The 19217-nt window shown below is 40.4% G+C and overlaps 3 protein-coding genes across 8 annotated transcripts; 2 read left to right on the top strand and 1 right to left on the bottom strand.

The window, feature by feature from the left end:
* Positions 1–1407: 1407 nt before the first annotated feature.
* On the top strand, positions 1408–6852 carry LOC147535823 (uncharacterized). 6 transcript variants are annotated; one of them, XM_086638777.1, is made up of 5 exons: positions 1546–3845; positions 3951–4011; positions 5250–5292; positions 5347–6323; positions 6506–6852. In XM_086638777.1, the coding sequence occupies exons 4-5, from the start codon at positions 5447–5449 to the stop codon at positions 6595–6597; spliced, it is 969 nt and encodes a 322-aa protein (XP_086494903.1). In that variant the 5' UTR covers positions 1546–3845; positions 3951–4011; positions 5250–5292; positions 5347–5446; the 3' UTR covers positions 6598–6852. The 6 variants fall into 6 exon arrangements, 3 of the variants coding, with proteins under 3 accessions (XP_086494902.1, XP_086494901.1, XP_086494903.1); XM_086638776.1 differs by having other exon boundaries at positions 1408–3845; positions 3951–4017; positions 5250–6323; XR_015224834.1 differs by lacking the exon at positions 6506–6852 and having other exon boundaries at positions 1429–3845; positions 5347–5946.
* Positions 6853–6978: 126 nt separating this feature from the next.
* PHYA (phytochrome A) lies at positions 6979–11888 on the bottom strand. The gene is made up of 5 exons (XM_086638774.1): positions 11604–11888; positions 9101–11521; positions 8046–8862; positions 7574–7864; positions 6979–7496 (listed from the first exon to the last, which is right to left on the bottom strand). Exons 2-5 carry the CDS (start codon positions 11217–11219, stop codon positions 7238–7240), a joined length of 3486 nt encoding a protein of 1161 aa, XP_086494900.1. The 5' UTR covers positions 11220–11521; positions 11604–11888; the 3' UTR covers positions 6979–7237.
* Positions 11889–16819: 4931 nt separating this feature from the next.
* LOC147535821 (large ribosomal subunit protein uL18c-like) lies at positions 16820–18556 on the top strand. Its single transcript, XM_086638778.1, has 3 exons — positions 16820–17111; positions 17842–18003; positions 18224–18556. Exons 1-3 carry the CDS (start codon positions 16917–16919, stop codon positions 18371–18373), a joined length of 507 nt encoding a protein of 168 aa, XP_086494904.1. The 5' UTR covers positions 16820–16916; the 3' UTR covers positions 18374–18556.
* The last annotated feature ends 661 nt before the right edge of the window (positions 18557–19217 follow it).

Here is a 19217-nt window from a genome sequence, read left to right as displayed (position 1 = left end):
CTGAAAACCCAAAATTTGAATTTTTTATTAAATTTTCTTGTTAAGATAACGTAAAACCGTCCATTGGTTAATTTGTGATGCGTCCTCATTACACTATTTTTTTTTGGGAGTGAGATAATCCTAAGACTAGTTGGGTGAAGTAAGGCCCATGGACCACACCAGCCTAAGACTAGTTGGGTGAGGTAATGCCCATGGACCAAACCAGCCTAAGACTAGTTGGGTGAGGTAATGCCCATGGACCAAACCAGCCTAAGGTGTTGTTTGTTTTTTTTAAATGTCTGAATCTGAATTAGCTGAATCTGAATTGGCTGAAAAGAATTGGCTGAATCTGAATTGGTTGAATTAATTAGCAAGTAAGATGTTTGTTTTTCCATATCTGAATCATAATATCTTAATTAAGAAAATTACTTTTATACCCCCAATTATATTTAAAGGAAAAAAAAGAGGAAACCCTATCTTCACTTTATCTTTTTTGACTTTCTCCTTCTCTCTCCTGTTTTCTTTCCCAACCGGGTTCACCAAAACCCTACTTCACTTTCTCCTTCTCTCTCATGTCATCTTTCACAAGCAGCCACCAAAACCCTAGTTCATCAATCGACTAATACCAAAACCGACTAATACCAAAACCCTAGTTCATCAATCGACTAATACCAAAACCGACTAACACCAAAACCCTAGTTCATCAAAACGATTGGTACCGCCCCATTGATGATGGAATGGTATAGTATTTGTTTTTGCTCTCTCTCTCTCTCTAGCCGAAGATAAACGAAAGCTAGATAGTCGTCGGATCTCACGGGGTTTCGAACAAGTTAAACCTCACCAGATCTGGTGAGGGTAAACGACCCCTTCATGTGCTGGTGGTGGTGCACGGCGAGGGTTCATAAAGCCCATCATACTGTCCTGATGGTGTGTTGTGGTGGTGGTTAGGGTGTGGTTGAGACCTTCACTGTGTGGTCTTGGTTTCTTTGTTGTGATCTGTGGTGTGGTTGGTGTTGGTGTTGTGGTTGGTGGTGGTCCAGTGGTGGCGTGGTGGTGTTAGTGGTTGCAGTGGTGGTGGTGAAATGAAGAAGATGAGGATAGAGTAATTTTCGAGTTTTGCGGGGTTATATTTGTCATTTGCTACTTTTCAGCAGCTGGGTTTATTTTTCAGACTTGTTTTAAAGTCTGAAATAACTGTGTGAAAATTCAGTCAATTCAGATGTCTAGTTCAGTCAGCCAATATTTCAGAATTTGTCAAATAAAAAAAACAAACATCTGAAATCTGAATTGGATCTCAATTCAGATTTCAGATCTGAAATTTTGTAAAAACAAACAACACCTAAGACTAGTTGGGGGAGGTAAGGCCCATGGACCAAAGCAGCCCGAGCACATACCAATCTTTCATAACATCCCGTTATTACAGAGGAAGACTTCAAATAGTTTGTTGGTCTCTGTTTTTTTTACTTCATTCATCATCATAAAACTGGGGTAGTTAGTTCATAATAATAAATACTAGTCTGTTTTAAGTATTATGAAAGCTGTTTGGCCTTCAAACTCTATCATTCATTTTCAATTCCTAAGATTCTTTCATGAATCCAACCATCACTCTTTGACTGCTAGTATCTCTCCTACTTATCTCAACAATCTTCTCAATTCCACCACCCACACCAAGAACATCAAACATGCTTCCCAAATACATGCTCAAATCATTACTAACAACTACTCCCATCTCCCTTTCCTCCTCAATCACCTCATCAACTTATACGCCATTTCTGGCCAACCCAATCAAAGCCTCCTCCTTTTCTCAAACATCACCAATCCTCTATCTAAAAATATCATCACTTGGACTTCCCTTATCACACATTTCTCTCGAACTCACAACCCAACTCAAGCCTTGAACCATTTCAATCAAATGAGAAAAACAGGACTCTACCCAAATCACTTCACTTTCTCTTCAATCTTACCCGCTTGTGCCGAAACCATTAACATTTTTCATGGCCAACAGATTCATTCTCTTGTTTTTAAACATGGGTATCAATCAGATATCTTTGTGGGTAGTTCTATGATTGATATGTATGCAAAATGTTCCAATATGGATTCGGCTAAGATAGTGTTTGATGAAATGCCTGACAGAAATCTTGTCTCTTGGAATTCGTTGGTCGTTGGGTTTACTCAAAACAAGCTCTATGAACAGGCCATTGGTGTTTTCGTCGAGATTCTTAAGGATATCTCCGTAACCCCTGACCAAGTGAGTTTCTCTAGTGTGTTGAGTTCGTCTGCCAACATGGGTAGCTCCTCTTTCGGTAGGCAGATACATGGTGTGGTCATTAAACACGGTCTAGTAGCCTTGGCTTATGTGAAGAACTCTCTGATTGATATGTATAGTAAATGTGGTTGTTTTGAAGATGCTGTGAAGTTGTTTCGTACCATAGCAGATAAAGATGTTGTTACATGGAACGTGATGGCAATGGGATGGGCACAAAATAACTGTTTTGAAGAAGCTTGCAATTACTTTTGGATCATGAGAAGTGAAGGAATATTGCCTGACGAGGCATCCCTTTCAACTGTCTTGCATGCTTCGGCTCATCTTGCATCATTGGATCAAGGGAAGTTGATTCATGATCAGATAATTAAAAGTGGCTTTATGTGGAATTCATGTGTCGGAAGCTCATTGATAACGATGTATGCTAAATGTGGGAGTTTGGTTGACGCCAGAAGCGTGTTTGAAGAGGTCGAAGATCGTAATGTTGTTTGTTGGACAGCTATGATAGCAGCATGTCAACAACATGGCTGCGGAGACCAAGTGATTGAATTGTTTGAGAAAATGCTGGTTATGGGGATTGAACCTGATTATATTACTTTTGTATGTGTTCTTTCGGCTTGTAGTCATACCGGACGCCTTGAAGAAGGTTTAAAGTACTACGACTCAATGAGTCAAGTGCATGGGATGAACCCTGGGTCGGAACACTACGCCTGCATGGTTGATCTGCTTGGTCGAGCGGGTAAGTTGGAAGAAGCAAAGATGTTCATTGGATCTATGCCAGTTGAGCCAGACGTGTCGGTCTGGGGAGCCTTGCTTGGAGCTTGCAGGAAATATGGTAATATTGAGATGGCTAGAGAGGTCGCAGAAAGACTTTTCAAAATGGAGCCAGATAATCCTGGGAATTATGTACTTCTTTCCAATATATATACACGTAATGGAATGACGGAAGAAGCTCATGAAATAAGGAAAAGGATGGGGTTGAATGGGGTGAGAAAGGAACCTGGGTGTAGCTGGATTGACATTCAGAACAAAACTTATGTATTCACAGTGCATGATAAATCACATCCCTGGAAAGACAAGATCTACGAGATGGTTGGGAAAATTGGGGAGTTAGTGAAAGAGAAAGGATATGTTGCAGAGACAGAGTTTGCGGTTAATGACTTGGAGGAATACAAGGAGAAGAGCTTATGGTACCACAGTGAGAAACTAGCTCTGGCATTTGGGCTACTGGCCCTGCCGGCTGGTGCACCAATTAGGATAAAGAAGAACTTAAGAACTTGTGGTGATTGTCATACAGTTATGAAGTTTGCTTCCGAGATTTTTGGTAGGGAGATAGTCGTCAGGGATATCAATCGGTTTCACAAATTCTCAGCTGGTTTGTGTTCTTGTGGGGATTACTGGTGACAGGCGGGTGATTGCAGTTTCATGACCTCGTCAAACCGACAACGTCATTTCACAGTTTATTCTTTCTGCAGTTATAGCTTTGTTTGTCCACTTAAGCTATCACTGCTTCATTTATTGGACATTTTACTTGCAGAGATAACGGTATAAAATAAACAAGAAGATGCGAGGAATACAAGAACTTATGCCTAAGAGCAAAATAGTAGGCTATTATTGTTCCATTTCGTGTCAACTGTCTCATTTGATAACGTAGGTTTCCTCTAGAGTTTATCTTTTGATGCTAACTCAAGATTTGTGCTGTTATAAGGTGGTCTAAAATTTTAAAGCTTGATGAGGCAATGGAGTATCTAAAGACTTTAGAGGTTCAAGTACAGGTAATATTTCAGTTTACTTTGTAGCAGTGGTTGCTCGAAACCTGATGATATTATGCCCATGAATTAAAACATAAATTACAATATAACGCATAGATAATGCCAATGGGAACTGGCTTGATCATGTACTCGTGTGCGCCTTCAATTATATTTCCTGCAGGAACTGCAATTCGTGCTGAAATTCCAGGATATTCTTGTGATAGTTACAGTTATAACCCTTGAAATCAGTTGGCTAGATATTTTTCTACTATGTTTGTCTATAGATTCAGTCAATATTAGTTTCTCTATTCAATTACTGGGTTCACTTGGTTATTTATATATTATGAGTGTTTATACTAGGAAGGTTCTTTTCTTAATTGCTAAGTAAAGCCACGTTTGTAGTCGGACTGACAAATATACAAAATCCGTCTCATACTTCGTTTGTAAATAGACTATTAATTTGGAGTTTAATATGTGAAAGATATCCAGATTTTTGATTATTTATTAGTTCAATTCAAGATTACGACTAAAATCAATAAATATGGTATGAGAAAGAAACGTTATCTCCGTGGTTGGTATTTTCAAACAACGTTACTATTTAACACCTGTTAATACCCTGAGCTCAGCATTAGATATTTTAAAATTTAGGAAAATCTGAGGCACCTTAGATAATAATACACACGGAGTCGCCACATTAGGTGGGATCTAAGCTAGGGGTTAGAAGCTTCGGTTCAATAAGCAAAACCACTTTGTGTTATTGACCAGATTTGGCTGAGATTTGTGGTTTCTATTTTGCTGATTATGGATGGTGTCTGTGTTTTCCTTTTACCTTGATTCACTGGGATTGAGGTATTATGGAGACACCATAATTAAAAAAGTGAATATCAAAAAGGGAATCAAGACCAAAATTAGTCTCCTAGGAACTACAAAGGCTTTCCTTCCCATTTCCATCTACAATGGTATGTTGAATCTCAATTTTGAAAAGATATCAAAATTTAAAAACAAAAAGAAAGAAAAATCACTAGTGGTGGCATGTGATAGGAGCAGGCATGTGTCGTCCGAAGATTTGGGACCCAGTTTGATTGTGCTTTCCATTGTTTGTTTGTTTGTTTGTTTGGAAAGACTAAGGCAGCATTTGTTTTGTTTTTCTAATGAGGTAGTTGGGTTGGTTTCTTATTAATTTCCCACTAATTTGATTTATTCCAGGTGATTAAAGTTGCCCACCTAAACCTTTATTCAATTAATATCTCTTCCAGGTGATGTAATTACCGACATGAGATTGGGAGCGCTAACCCGGAGGCATATGATAGTTGATCACTTATAGGAGAGCGCGAAAAAAGAAGGAAAGCAAAGGGTCATTTTAGGAATTTAACGTAAATCAAAAACATTATATGTATGGCAGTGTAGTTGAACATAATCCGTTACAGGACACCAGAGGAACTTGACGATCGACATGGCTTCTGATCATAACGCCATCATCATGCACGACGATGACCAGGACGGAGACGACTACTATGCTGCTGAGGATGAACATGATCGTGATCAACAACATCAAAGTCTCCCCTACACCATGTCTAGACTATCTATATGTACTAGCAAGAGCGATTATTCCATGTATGACAATTTGGATGAGTACTACGGTCAGGATCAGGAGGAGGATATGAATATATACCAGCTGTACAGATTGCCAATGGAGGAGGCATCCTCCGACGATGAGGATGGAAACACATACCAGAAAGCACGGAAGGAACTGTCATCAGATTCCGATATAGACGAACATGAGGGGGGTTATTATTCTCTCCCTGCTACCCCTCCTGGAAGAAAGACTAGATCACCGTTTACCCAAGAAATAGATGGGTACCTTGACAATGAAGTAGAACTGCGGATGGTGGAAAAGGAGTACGTCAGCGAAAATGAAGCTGATCATCGACTTGTCACAAGGAAGAAAAGAAATGGGGGCTCAAGGATGAGTACTGTTCTAGAGAAAGCTAGGAACGAAAATAAGAAAATCATGGACGACAACAAGATCTCAGAACAGCACAAAAGTACTAATGGTGGTGGACCTGGTGGTGATGGTGGTGCTCGTCATCACCAGAATAGTAGTAATAATGATAATATGGTGATATGGACAAGGCCAAGTGGTGGGAGGAGGTATATGAGTATGGACGCGGAGGAAGTGAAAGCTTGCAGAGAACTTGGGTTCGAGGTTGATTTGTCAACTACAAGTAGCCATATTTCAGTTTCAGCTGGATCCACCATTGGCAGTACTACTGCTAGTACTAGTAGTAGTGGAAGTTCCGCCATTGCTAGTTGGAGAATATCCAGTCCTGGTCAGTTTCTTATACTTAACTATCTCTCTATATATATATAGAGTTCAATTTGTGGAATAACTTTGGTGACACATAATAAATGCCGAACCGTAAGCAGGATGGTAGATGTTCAATTCTTTCTTTTTTTGTTTTCTTAATGGGACAATGTATCTTAAGAAACTATACGGTATTTGATGAATCAGGTGATGACCCGAAAGACGTAAAGGCTCGGCTCAAGGTCTGGGCACAGGCAGTGGCTCTGGCCTCCGCCTCTCAATCTCGCCTTCTCAACTAAACTAATTTTACATTCCTTTTCTTTCAACTAGTTTGTCGTTTTTTCTTAGCGAATTCCTAATTTTTCATGGGAAACGTGTCCAAGTGGGTAAAGAAAGAACTAAAAGAAGAAACAGAGTAGAGAATGATTGTTCAGATATGAGGCATGGGGTGATTTCGTTTTATCTTTGCTTTTGATTCTGTCTGTGAATTTTAGATGGTATTGGCTGTAAAAAAATAGATATTCTTGGATAGTGAAGTTTTTTTTTTTTGTAAATTCGACGTCTCAGATAGTCCAGGAGAATGAACACGCCCTATAAATGCATTTTAACCCTAAAAGATTTAAGACACAATAACCAGTTAAATAGAAAAAGAAAGATAACAAATGACAGTATAAAAGTAATTGAATAAACAGAAGATGCCTTTGATTATTGAAATAAACCATAGTAAGACATTTAACCGACAAATTACATCTCTACCATTTCCGGGATAAAGAACAGAACACACTGACCATTCCCATGGAAGAAGCTTCCTATGTTTAGTTCAAAATAAAAGTTAAAAAAGAGGAACTGAAACAACACATAGGACAACAACAGCAGCAGCAGCAGCAGCAGCAGAAGAAGAATCCAAGTACCTTTTCTTTGCTTATTCTGGACTTTCCGTTAAGTGGCGTGGGAAGTGCTGGTGGAGTCCTGCATCTTGTGGGGAGCTGAAACAGCAAGCTCGAGCGATATGATGAACGTTGACTGCCCTGCTTCTCTTAGATATTGCACGTTTCCCTCCATCAGCCTTAACAGCTTTCTGCTCACCAGAAGGCTGATCCCCTCATCCGACAGACTTGATGTCTCACTGCTGTTGTTGTTGCTCTCAAACATCTGGCTTAGCAACTCCTCTGGTACCCCTCCTCCCGTATGTGTTATCCTACAAATATTAAAGCATCAGAAACAAACCAGCAAACATGAATGAGAAAAAAAAAACAGATAGGTTGTGTGTGGTACCTGAGCTCCAAATGAGCAAGATGAACACTTTTTCCTAGCTGATTTTTGGTCAATTTAGCATCAATTCCAAGGTGGCCTCCATTTGGTGTAAAGTTCACAGAGATCAAAAGGAAATCAGCCAGGATTTGTTGAAGTCGCAGACGATCTCCATATAATCTTTCAGCCATGATCTCCTCGGACGAACTGTTGGTAATCCGGATACCCTTTCCGCTACTCTTAATCATAACTTGACTAATGGACGTAATTAACACTTCTTGGAAAGTGAACTCTACCATTTCCAAATCCAAGTAACTGCCAAAAGAGAACGGATTGTATTATGTTACAGCTTAATTGTGCATAGGTAAATTTATTTAAATTGTGTGGCTATTTCGAGTACTTTCTCTCCTAAAGAATTTAAGAAATACGCAAAGGGTTAAGCGGGGAATATATGACCGAATGCGAGAAAATGCCCAATTTCTGGATTGCAACTTACCCGTCCATGATGCTCTCAAGATCTGTGTCGTCAAGAATCTTATTGAGCTGACGTTGGCAGTGCATGCTAGTTTGGAGAAGTTGCTCCTGCTCATCGTCCAATTCAGTACCTTCTATCATTTTCCCAGAAAATACAATCCCAGAAAGAGGATTTCTTATCTGTCGTTTTATATAAGACAATGCCCTCAATCTTTTCAATGCAGTTTGTTCCGATAGACGTTGCACATGAAGTGCCTGTTGCAGCTCTTGACTGGCAATCTGCAGGAAGCAGAATAGTCCAGTGACAATACCCTCTGCGTCCACTTTTTTGCTCACAGAGAGAAGACAGTCCACATACTTGCCATTCCGTGCAAAAAACCCAAAAGAAACTTTCTCAGTTTCCTCACCTGTCATAGCATTATTGAGTATGACTCCAAAATTCACAAAGGCCTCTTGATTCTTGAAGCGACAACATGCCATATGGGTTCCGAAAACCTCTCCTAAGAGCATCTTATTCATCACTTCGTCCCGCTTCCACCCGGACAACTTGGCTATTGCTGGATTCCACTCAGAGCACCATCCATATTCATCTGTACCAAAAATGGGGGGTATTAGTGGGTTTGGATTCTGCACAATCGTTTTATAATCTCCTTCAATCCGGGTAAACTTATCCATGACTGTCTTTTGACTGGTCATATCTTGTGCCACAAAGCAGACCCCAACAACATTCTCTCTAATGTCCCTGCTTGAACAAGCATTTACAACTAAGTTCACGGGCCCATGATCTTTCCGAGGACCATAAGTCTTCATCTCAAATTGAACATTTTGCTCCTCTTTTCCTGATCAAACGACAAGGGTATAGAAAAATTATTTCTAACAACAGGATCAAAATTAAACTAAATAAGTAACAGATACAGCACTCTCTAAAAGTCCATCTGGTAGCAAGCCTATATGGTGAACAATTCTATCTCACTTGATGCATCTCAAAACTGATGTTGAATGGATATAAGAACTTAAAAGCACACTTAAATAGTTAAATATGGAGTTCAAACAAAATAAAATATCGTCTCTAGGTACCTTGCAGTGCAAAGTGCAGCATTCTTTTGACTGTATCAACTGAAGACTCTTCCACAAGTCTGAGCAGATGCATCCCAATCGCTTGATCCACAGGCAGACCAGTCAATTCCGCAATTTTGGTATTCCACCCGTTAACAAGACCATCAACATCAACCGCCAGAATTGGCACCGTAGCAGTCTCAATCAAGCGGACCATTTCATTTGTCACAGCTTCCAACTCCTCCACCCCTTCAAGCTTAAGATCATTGAGCTTGGAATGAATTAACACAGTGGTATTTTCATTCTCGGAACCCCCGTCTTTGAAAGCATTCCTAAGAATAAGCTGCAGAGAGTGGATCGCATCCATCTCATAATCCTTCCATGGTAAACTTCTCGTCTTAACTACTTCGAGGAACGCCTTGAACGATGATCTGGGGTGCATCTTCCTCCCGTCGTCCTTCTCGCCAGGATCATGTTTTGCACCTCCCCATCGAACCTCGGAAGCAGTGTGTGACCGAAACCAGAAAAGCATATCTTTTGGGGTTATTCTCACCGCTGCCATCCCACAAACTGCATCACCAAGCGAGAGGGCCCCGGGAAAACCGGCATCATATAAACTATCTGTACTCAGACCTGTGGAATCCATGTGATACTCCTCTAGCCAGGATGCTATATCGCGTATCTGGAACTCACTTGGAGTCATTCCGAGACGCCAAATTTTGTTTTTGTAAAGCAAAACTGCACCATCACATCTTACGAGATCCATTATATTAGGACTTTGTGATACAATGCCAAGCGGAGCATCTCTCATCAACATATCACACAAGAGCGTTTGTGTACGTAAAATGTTCTTTTCTATTATCTGGTTTTCTAATTCCAATTCCTTATGAACATGGATGGCAAATACTTGGATTAGAAACTCACATGCATACCGAAGAGGGAAAGGAACGAACCTTGGTGTCGTATGATGACACACGACGAGACCCCATAGTTTTTTCTTCTTCTGTGTTGGTGTAGCGGACATATCTTCTTCCTCGTCAGTATCGTTGATCACAACAGCCATTACCAGAGAGGCAACCGAACCCATGTTATCCATATATTGCAAGTGGCAACTGTGTGGAGCTCTGAGTGTGGAACCACACAAGGTGAGATCAAACGGCAACTTGTCATCCTGAATGACATTAACATGTTTGGCACGACAATCACAGATAATACGAATTCTGTTCTTCATAAAGAGAAAGCGAGCAGCTTGAGGGATATCGGTAGCCGGGTAATGCAAACCCAAGTAAGGCTCAAGACCAGGCTTGGTAATCTCAGAAACAACCTCGCCGTGATCATCATCGTGAAACTTATAAGCCATGACTCGGTCGTAACCAGTGAGTTGATAAAGCTCTTGAACGACAGTATCACAGAGACGTTCCATACTACCACTAGGAAGAGATTGTAACCTAGCAATAGCTTTGGCAGCAAGTTTATAAGACTGAAGGGCACCGGCAGCAGTAGTCATGGGTACTTCATAAGGCTTAACGGGTTCGAAATCGACGATCAAGCCGCCGGTAACCCTATGAACAATAGCATAAAAGGGTTTGCCGGAAGTTTTACAGTGAACTAAAATAGGGTTCAAGAGAGAAACCTCAGCAAAACCCAAGGCCTTGTACAAGGAGGTGGCAGTAGAGGAAGTGAATATGGTTCTGACATCGGTACCTATACCGAGTACAGGGTGATCATCATCGCAGCCGCCTACGGTAGGGACGGCATGGTTAACCATGGTTAGCATTTCAGGGGCGTTGTCACTGTAAGCGAGGACCTTGAAGGTCTTCTCATCAAGGGCTAACAAGCAACCAAAGGGTTGAATTTGTTTACCCTTTTGAATGTTTTGGAGGTAGGCGGTGGTGACTGTGTCAGAAGAAGACTTGGGTTGTTGTTGTTGTTTTTCATGGTGGTGGTGGTGGTGGTGGTGGTGAGATGGTGATGCAGTTACAGATACAGACCTGGAGTAATCGAAAGAGTTTCCACCTGATTCGTCGTATTCAGCATGGAGCTTGGCATCTATGCTTGTCTGAGCTATGATTCTAGCACTGTGTTTTGATCTATTTGAACTGCTTGATGAAGAATGCTGGTTTGGCCTGGAAGAAGACATCTTTTTTTTTTTGTTTGTTTGAAAAACAGAATTGAGTTGATCAGTAAGTAGTTAGTATAAGGAAGAGGGAAAAGAGGAACACAGCTAGAGAAAGCCTCTTCATCAATTGGGGAGGGAGTCAGGGAGGAGGGGAACAACAACCGACATTATTATTAGAGAGAGAGAAGCATGATGACAGACAGAGCTTCCCAATTGGGCCTCTTTTTTGCTTCGGTGAGAAGAAATAAATACTACTAGTATTTCTATATTGGGCATCAGATCAGATGGATAATAATAGTTTGATGAACAACAAAACAAATCTCCTTTCATCAAAAAAATAAAAAGAACAATAAAACAAATCTAATGCTCTGGAGGAAACAAGATAGATAGATAGTTCCTTTCAACAAAAAAAAAAGATAGATAGTTGTCTAGATTCTCAGTATGGGTAAGAAAGATTTTATAGTATTATAGAGTATAGATTGAAATTGAGGGGTATGGTATGGTATGGTATGGTATGGTATGGTAAGGTATGGGTGGCCCTGTGGTTGTACTCCAAAGTCCAAAATCAGGAGTCCCCAAACCCCAATGAATCCAAAAGTTGGGGTTATGGGATTTCACGTGGAACCCTCGTGCTCCCACTCAGAAGAAAGAACTCACTCTCCTTCTCTTTCCCCCACCACCCACACCCCCCTTAGAGCATGTCCAACCCCAGCCGGGCTGAGGCCATAAATTCAAATTTATGGCCTCAGCCCCCCGCTCCAAGCCGCCAAGTCCAGCCGCTTGGAGCGGAGGCTGGGGCTCCTCATTCAGTCGCCCCTAACATTAGGGGCGACTGAATGGAGGCCCCAAGTGACCGTTGGGGCCCCAACGGTCACTTGGGGGACAGATCTGGCCGTTGGTTTATCCAACGGCCAGATCTGTTTGTTTTTTTTTTTTTTAAACAATTAAAAATAATTAAAAAATTATAAATAACTTAAAAATCAAAATACATTTTTTGTAATTCTAATTAGTTTTAATTTTTTTTTAATTCTAGAAAAACATAAATATTAGTAATTAAAATACATCCCACCAAATGTCGGTCTCCGAATATATTTTTTTTCGAAAAATAGTTCAAACACGTATTTTATATATACATAAAATCACACACGTTCTTCGCACACCAACTAAATGTGCACACACGCGTTTCCCACATGAACAAATTTTCGGCCTCAAGAGAGGCTGGGGCTGAATTTTAGAGCATGTCCAACCCCAGCGGGGCTGAGGCCATAAATTCAAATTTATGGCCTCAGCCCCCCGCTCCAAGCCCAGCCGCTTGGAGCGGAGGTTGGGGCTCCTCATTCAGTCGCCCCTAACATTAGGGGCGACTGAATGGAGGCCCCAAGTGACCGTTGGGGCCCCAACGGTCACTTGGGGGACAGATCTGGCCGTTGGTTTATCCAACGGCCAGATCTGTTTGTTTTTTTTTTTTTTAAACAATTAAAAATAATTAAAAAATTATAAATAACTTAAAAATCAAAATACATTTTTTGTAATTCTAATTAGTTTTAATTTTTTTTTTTTTAATTCTAGAAAAACATAAATATTAGTAATTAAAATACATCCCACCAAATGTCGGTCTCCGAATATATTTTTTTTCGAAAAATAGTTCAAACACGTATTTTATATATACATAAAATCACACACGTTCTTCGCACACCAACTAAATGTGCACACACACGTTTCCCACATGAACAAATTTTCGGCCTCAAGAGAGGCTGGGGCTGGAGCTGAATTTTAGAGGCTGAGCTGAGGCCAATAATTTTAGGTGAAAAAGTGGTTTTTTCGGCCTAAGACAGACTGGGATTGGACTTGCTCTTACTAGCACAAGTAAGTAGCAGCAGATTTCACACCCCCCCCATGCCCCATTACCCCCATCCCCATACCCAAAACAAGTGTTCTTTTCCAATTACTTGAAAACTTTGATTTTTCTTTTGTCAATAAATCAATAAATCATGTTTAAATTAGTTCAGATTTCAGAATTAGAAAAACACTACCACCTAGCTTTTCAAAGAATCTATTCGGATTTCATGGATATCAGGTGAAGTCTAGTGGATTCAGTCCAATGAAACAGCCCTGACCTAGGTCGGACTCATTAAGTCCCAATCTCACCATTGTGAGGTTTTTTCAATGGGTGTAGCACGGAAATCTGGTGGAGTTCCCGATAAGAAGAATGCATAGGAAAAACCAATGGGGTCATCCTTAATATTTTCATTAGGGGGCAGCTAACCAGAAAATAATAAAGGTATCAATGTTGGCACGGAGAAGAAGTTCACAGACTTTCAATGTCATTAATAAAATAACGGGAAGGTTTCGTTAATGAAAAGAAAAGCAGAGGCCCGCCTGCTAGTGTTGTCGTTTGAAATCCATTTTTTCTCTATGGCACACCCTTTCTCTGAACCTTGTCAATGGTGGACATTGGTGGATTTTGATATGTCATCCAAAGTCACGATTGACTACCCCTCTTAGCGTTCGTTAGACAATTGGGTATCTTTTTACAATCGTCTTTTCCATTCAAAATGATTTGCCCTTATCCCTTACGAGCATTTTGCAAATGAATTTAACAATGAAAAATGAATTACAACTTCTTCTCTCTCTTTAAGAAGAACATATTTAACATTTTTCCATAAACTATAAATGTCTTACACATTAAAAAGAAAGTCATGTCTAACTAGAAGAATTTCTCTTTCTTCAATACTCTCTCTTCTTGTTAGCCTGTGATTAAGATGAAACGAAATGAGATGAAGAATGCACTACCTTATCCTTATCTAAAGGTGATAGGAAGAAATGGTAAGTAGACACCTTAATACATGATGTGTCCTATGATAAAGTGTGTTCTTATATGGAGATGATACAGATTTTTTTTATATATAAGAACGCCTCAGCAAAATGAGGTGTCGCTACAAGCAACTCTCCATTTTCTCCGATCCCTCTCTCTCTCTCCGTAACTACTTCTCCAGAGTAAACCTTCCAGGGAATTTCATCGCCTCTCTGGCGAAGGGTCTTCCCTTCGTCGGATTTTTTTCTTCGTTTTTAACCAAAGGTAATTTTCTTTATTGGTCTTTAGCGCCTGTTTTTTTATCGTTAGGATCTTTTTTGTTGTTCTCGTATTTAGTTAGGATCGAGTGTTTGGTCATAGAAAATCATTGGGAGTTTCTTCAACAACTTACAACTCTCTCCGCCGATGAATCCGAACCAGTCACAGTCCAAAGTTCATCCCAAGAAGTTCAATCCGTAAACTTTAGACGTTGTGGTTTTTTGGGACACATCATAACAACTTGTAGAAGAAGACTCAAGTTGCTGCAAGTATTGGAAGAAACCACCAACAATGCTAGACAAGAACTCATAATGGGCCAGGTACAACCACAATACAAAGAGGAGTTCATTGTTATCTCATTCAGAGAGGCGGGGGCTCGATTTGCAACCCAAATTCTGGCTGAAGAGGAAGTGGCACAGAGCTGAGATTTGCACGCCGACGGTCGACGACAAGAAGGAAAGAAGGTGAAAGAAGCAACGGTTATAAAACTACCCACAAATGGTCGTGGTAACTGTACCAGAAAAGCATCCCACTAGTTAGATCAGGCAGTTCTAGAGGCACCCAAAGTGGGCAAAACTTGACTTGTTTGTCTGTTTTGGTTGCGTCTTTTGTTTTTCAACTTCATGATGTAATTCTCATTGGCCTATTCGCCTATTAATGAAGTTTGATTCAAACAAAAAAAAGAGGTGTCGAATGCTAATTGGATTTTTTTTTCCTCAACCGTTCTTGCACTGTTAGTCTCTCCCATTTCTTATGAAGATAAGAATTGATGAGAGACAAATCACCTATCCGTGTTAAAATTTTGAAAACCCATTTTCATGGAAGAATTTGAACTTGTTCATACTTCATAGGGTTTCACAGGAGGGGTTTCTTCCAACGAACAAGATATGTTGGAGGGATGGACGAGAAACTCTTCCCACTAACAATACCTATCCGTGTGTGTGTGTGAGGAAATTATTTTGTTCGTGGGAAGGAGGAAATTGTCAAATTTTTCTCATGAAGTAAAATAAACGAAATTTCGCCTCTCTATCTTGTCATTGACGAAGACGAATCTTCTGAGTGTAAGAAGGGGAAAGAAACAAGAAGAGAGAGAGAGAGAGAGAAAGAGAGAGAGAGAGAGAGAGAGAGAGAGAGAGAGAGAGAGAGAGGGAGAGAGAGAGAGAAAATGTAATTTTTCGGTGAGATATTACGTTCACCGCCACAATTAAGAAAGAAAGTGGTGTGTGACTTTGGCATAGTAAATAGGCAAAGTCAAATGTTATAAGTTTGTGGAAACCCCAAACTTTTGATTGATCCGGGCACTTGGGATCCTATGGATGAAGACATGGTTTCTATGGACCCCATTGAATTTCATTCAGAAGAGGAACCTTATAAAGATCGTATCGATTCTTATCAAAGAAAAACAGGGTTAACTGAGGCTATTCAAACAGGCATAGGTTAAAGTAGGGGTGGGAATTGGGCGGGTATGGGCGCCCATGGGCACTTGAAGCATCGGGCTGGGCGGGTCGGGCACAAAATTTCAATGGCTATTAGGGTAAGCGGGTTAATCGGGCGGGCAATTTTAAAATTTGCCTTGTCCATTACCCGCCCAAGCCCATTAAGAAGCTCGGGTAATTCGGGTATGGGCGGGCGGGTAGCGGGTAATCTCATGACTTGAAAAAATCACTTTTTCCTCTCCTTTTATAAAATCTCCAAACACCTTTCCTGATTCTAAAGAGACAATGTGAGATTAAGACTAGACATTATTTGTATTGTTTCTTTTAGGAATTTAATCTCACATTGAAAACTAATGAAGAATTCTCATGAGATATAATAAAACTTATCCCACTTTTTGTTCCCTCAAAGCCAAAGACTACTTCAGTATTCAACTAGGAATTCTCTTGGGCCACTGGAAATGCATTGGGTTCGTGTGATTGCCCTTAAACATATTGTTTACCATCTCAACTAAGTCTAGCAATATGGACGGTTGGGCTTCATCAACCCATAAAGTTGATGTAATTTGGTTGGTTATCAATGAGTGAGCTTAAGTGGGTGCGGGCATGGGCGGGTGCGCGGGTAGAGGTTTTAACCCATGCCCGCCCACCAAAATTTGGCGGGCTGGGCGGGTTGTGCCCGAGACGGGCGCGGGCGTCCATGGACCTCGTTGGGCTCGGGTGCCCGTGGGCGGGTTCGGGCTTATGGGCAAAATTCCCACCCCTAGGTTAAAGCTTATCAAAGATGTGATAAGCTCAATAACTGACCACTCAAACTGAAACAAGACCGGACCTATAGCCCAACAAGACAATGGTATAAAGCCCAACTACATTATTTATACCCCAATAATCCCAATTCAAATCCATCCGTTATTGAATTGTGTTAAATTCATTTTTTTTTTTCATTTTGCATCACCATATTAAAAAAAAAAAAAAGTGTGTATACAAGTGTATGTGAGTGTGGCTAAAATTTCCGTACATGTACGTGAATCCATAAAGCCGAAAGAAGCCCAGTGAGGATTGGGGCGGGCGCTCGCAGGGTGGGTGGCTGATTTTATATAATAAATAAATAAACTAGTCGGAGGAGGGAAAGAAGAAGAAGAAGAAGAGATAAGGGAGGAGGGAATTTGGACAGCAGATAAGGAAGAGAGAGAGAGAGAGTTGAAGTTGAAAATGGCGGCATTATTACAGAGTACATTTGTTTGTCCAACCCCACAAAAGAAGCTGCTTTCTGTATCATCATCATGGTCGACATTAGGGTTAGTTTCAACTTCAACTCCATTAGGGGCAGTGAGAATTCGAATCGAAGCTAAAGTAAGAACAAGGAGAGAAGACAGACAAGCTCGTCATGTTCGTATTCGTAAGAAGGTATATACCTACCTTGTTCTACTCTAATAACTCTTCAATGTCTTCTTTCCCACAAATTTAGGGCATATTTTGTTGCTTTTGCTCCTCCTACCCCATCAATTCTAGTATACCTGCCTGCCTGCTTGCTTGCTTGCCTCTCTATCATTGCTAACATTTCTATGCTTGTTCTTAACTTATGCTTCTTCTAATAGTTCTATTAGTTGCCACTTATATTACACCCGATATTGGAAATGAAACATTTCAGTTTACTATGAATGTCTCACCACCCATTGATTTATGATGCTGATTTATATCCCAAATCAACTTTTGTGCCTTAGATCTATCTATCTTCTTAAGGACATGATGAATTCAAGAAAGGGTTTTAATTTACTTTGATGATAAACCTTCATTTTAGTGGAAGTGGTTTTGTTTTTCAAATTCCACCAATCAGTAACTGTATTAGACAACCCAACTCATACCTGACATTCAACAGCTACTTAACTATTTTCTCCTCCATTACCAAATGAAACGGAGAAGAAACAGCTTTATCTTGGTAGCACCCTTAAGTAGAATTGCTGTCTCTCTTTCATATCTTCTATCTATGAGTTACTCATTTCATGTCTTCATTATTGTCCTGGAGCTCCAGTGATTTTAGATTCTTCTACTTGTTTTTCTTTTTCGTTCATCTGGTTTGAACTGTTTTTGATCTAAGACTAGTATTTTTTTTTCTTCTCTTTTTATGGTACATCAGGTTGAAGGGACACCGGAGAGGCCAAGATTATGTGTTTTCCGCTCCAACAAGCATTTATATGTGCAGGTGATAGATGACAGTAAGATGCATACCCTTGCTTCAGCTTCAACGATGCAGAAACCAATATCCGAGGAGTTAGATATCACATCCGGACCTACAGTTGTAAGTTGCCAAACAACAACCACAAAATTAACTTTTAGTGCCGCCGTCTTACTTGAGTTTCTCTTTCGATAAATTTTTCTCCACCCTGGGGTAGAATGCCTACCAACTCAATAGAGGTTCCATTGATGGTCTTATTATCTCTCTTTTTTATGTTCAAATCTTTTTGGACTTCTTCGCTACTAATCAGAGCAACTTCTCTCTTTTTTTGGTTAAACACTAGGAAGTAGCAAAGAAGGTGGGTGAGGTCATAGCCAAGTCTTGTTTGGAGAAAGGAATTGTGAAGGTTGCCTTTGATCGTGGCGGTTATCCTTATCATGGGCGCATTGAGGCCCTTGCTGAAGCAGCTAGGGAGCATGGCCTTCAGTTCTAGATCGGGCTTTTAATTTGTATTGCGTTGAACGATTTCTTGGGATCCTGAGATGGGATGAAAAACAATTAAGTTGTGAATTGTAGTTCTGCTGTATGAATTTGGTTTTGTGGATTTGTGATTAGGTTTGGATCTTATGAACTGGAGTATTTTGGTATAAAATATTGCTGACATCTTTTTCGTGTACTGGAAGATGATTGTTGCTTTCATGCCTCTTAGATGTAATTCTCCAGGAAGCCCATGGCGGTAGTGATATTTTGGGGAACCTTTGCTTTGATATCTTGGCGGTAGTGATATTTTGGGGTTGATGTTGGTGTTTCATCTTGTCTGTTAAATGAAGAGTCTACAAACGCAAATGGCAAGACGGTAGCAGCAGCAGTTTGATGTGTAAGTGAGCCTGAGTTGGTTTTGGGGATTACTTACAGCCCTTGATGAAGTAGAAACGCGGAGCCACTGTCTTTTCATCAGAGTGGCCATCCAAGATAGATGGAATGTATAAAATAAAATCAAGTTGAATTGGTCAAGGATCCCATGGTAGTCTCCAACTGATTTGGAAAGATGAAACCAGAGCTCGCTAGGAGTGTTACTCTCGAAAGCAGGTGACTGTGGGGTGCAAAACAGATCAGTTTGGTTTCAAATGGATGATACACTTTTTCACTCCAAATTGGAAGATCAGTTTAAGATTGAGCCTGTACTTGAGCCCAAAGCTTAACTCAAAATTGATGAAGCTGGGAGTATTTGGGTGTTTGGTTCATAGAAAACAGAGGTGCCAATGGGTGAGTATTTGGGTGTTCCCTTCATAGAAAACAGAGGTAGGTTTCCCGATGGGTGCGCAAATAGCATAAAA

This window comes from Eschscholzia californica, unplaced genomic scaffold (genome assembly GCF_041429995.1).
Source record: "Eschscholzia californica isolate CP2 unplaced genomic scaffold, dmEscCali1.0.p SCAF_5, whole genome shotgun sequence".
In the NCBI taxonomy this organism is placed as follows: Eukaryota; Viridiplantae; Streptophyta; class Magnoliopsida; order Ranunculales; family Papaveraceae; genus Eschscholzia; species Eschscholzia californica.
This window is presented reverse-complemented; position numbering and strand designations above follow the sequence as displayed.

Coding starts and splice junctions, on each gene's coding strand:
- LOC147535823 (XM_086638776.1), top strand. CDS start 5,447: ATGGCTTCTGATCATAACGCCATCATCATGCACGACGATGACCAGGAC. Junction 6,324..6,505: donor TTGGAGAATATCCAGTCCTG/GTCAGTTTCTTA, acceptor TTGATGAATCAG/GTGATGACCCGAAAGACGTA.
- PHYA (XM_086638774.1), bottom strand. CDS start 11,219: ATGTCTTCTTCCAGGCCAAACCAGCATTCTTCATCAAGCAGTTCAAAT. Junction 8,863..9,100: donor GCTGCACTTTGCACTGCAAG/GTACCTAGAGAC, acceptor TCGTTTGATCAG/GAAAAGAGGAGCAAAATGTT. Junction 7,497..7,573: donor CTTGCTCATTTGGAGCTCAG/GTACCACACACA, acceptor TAATATTTGTAG/GATAACACATACGGGAGGAG.
- LOC147535821 (XM_086638778.1), top strand. CDS start 16,917: ATGGCGGCATTATTACAGAGTACATTTGTTTGTCCAACCCCACAAAAG. Junction 17,112..17,841: donor ATGTTCGTATTCGTAAGAAG/GTATATACCTAC, acceptor ATGGTACATCAG/GTTGAAGGGACACCGGAGAG. Junction 18,004..18,223: donor TCACATCCGGACCTACAGTT/GTAAGTTGCCAA, acceptor GTTAAACACTAG/GAAGTAGCAAAGAAGGTGGG.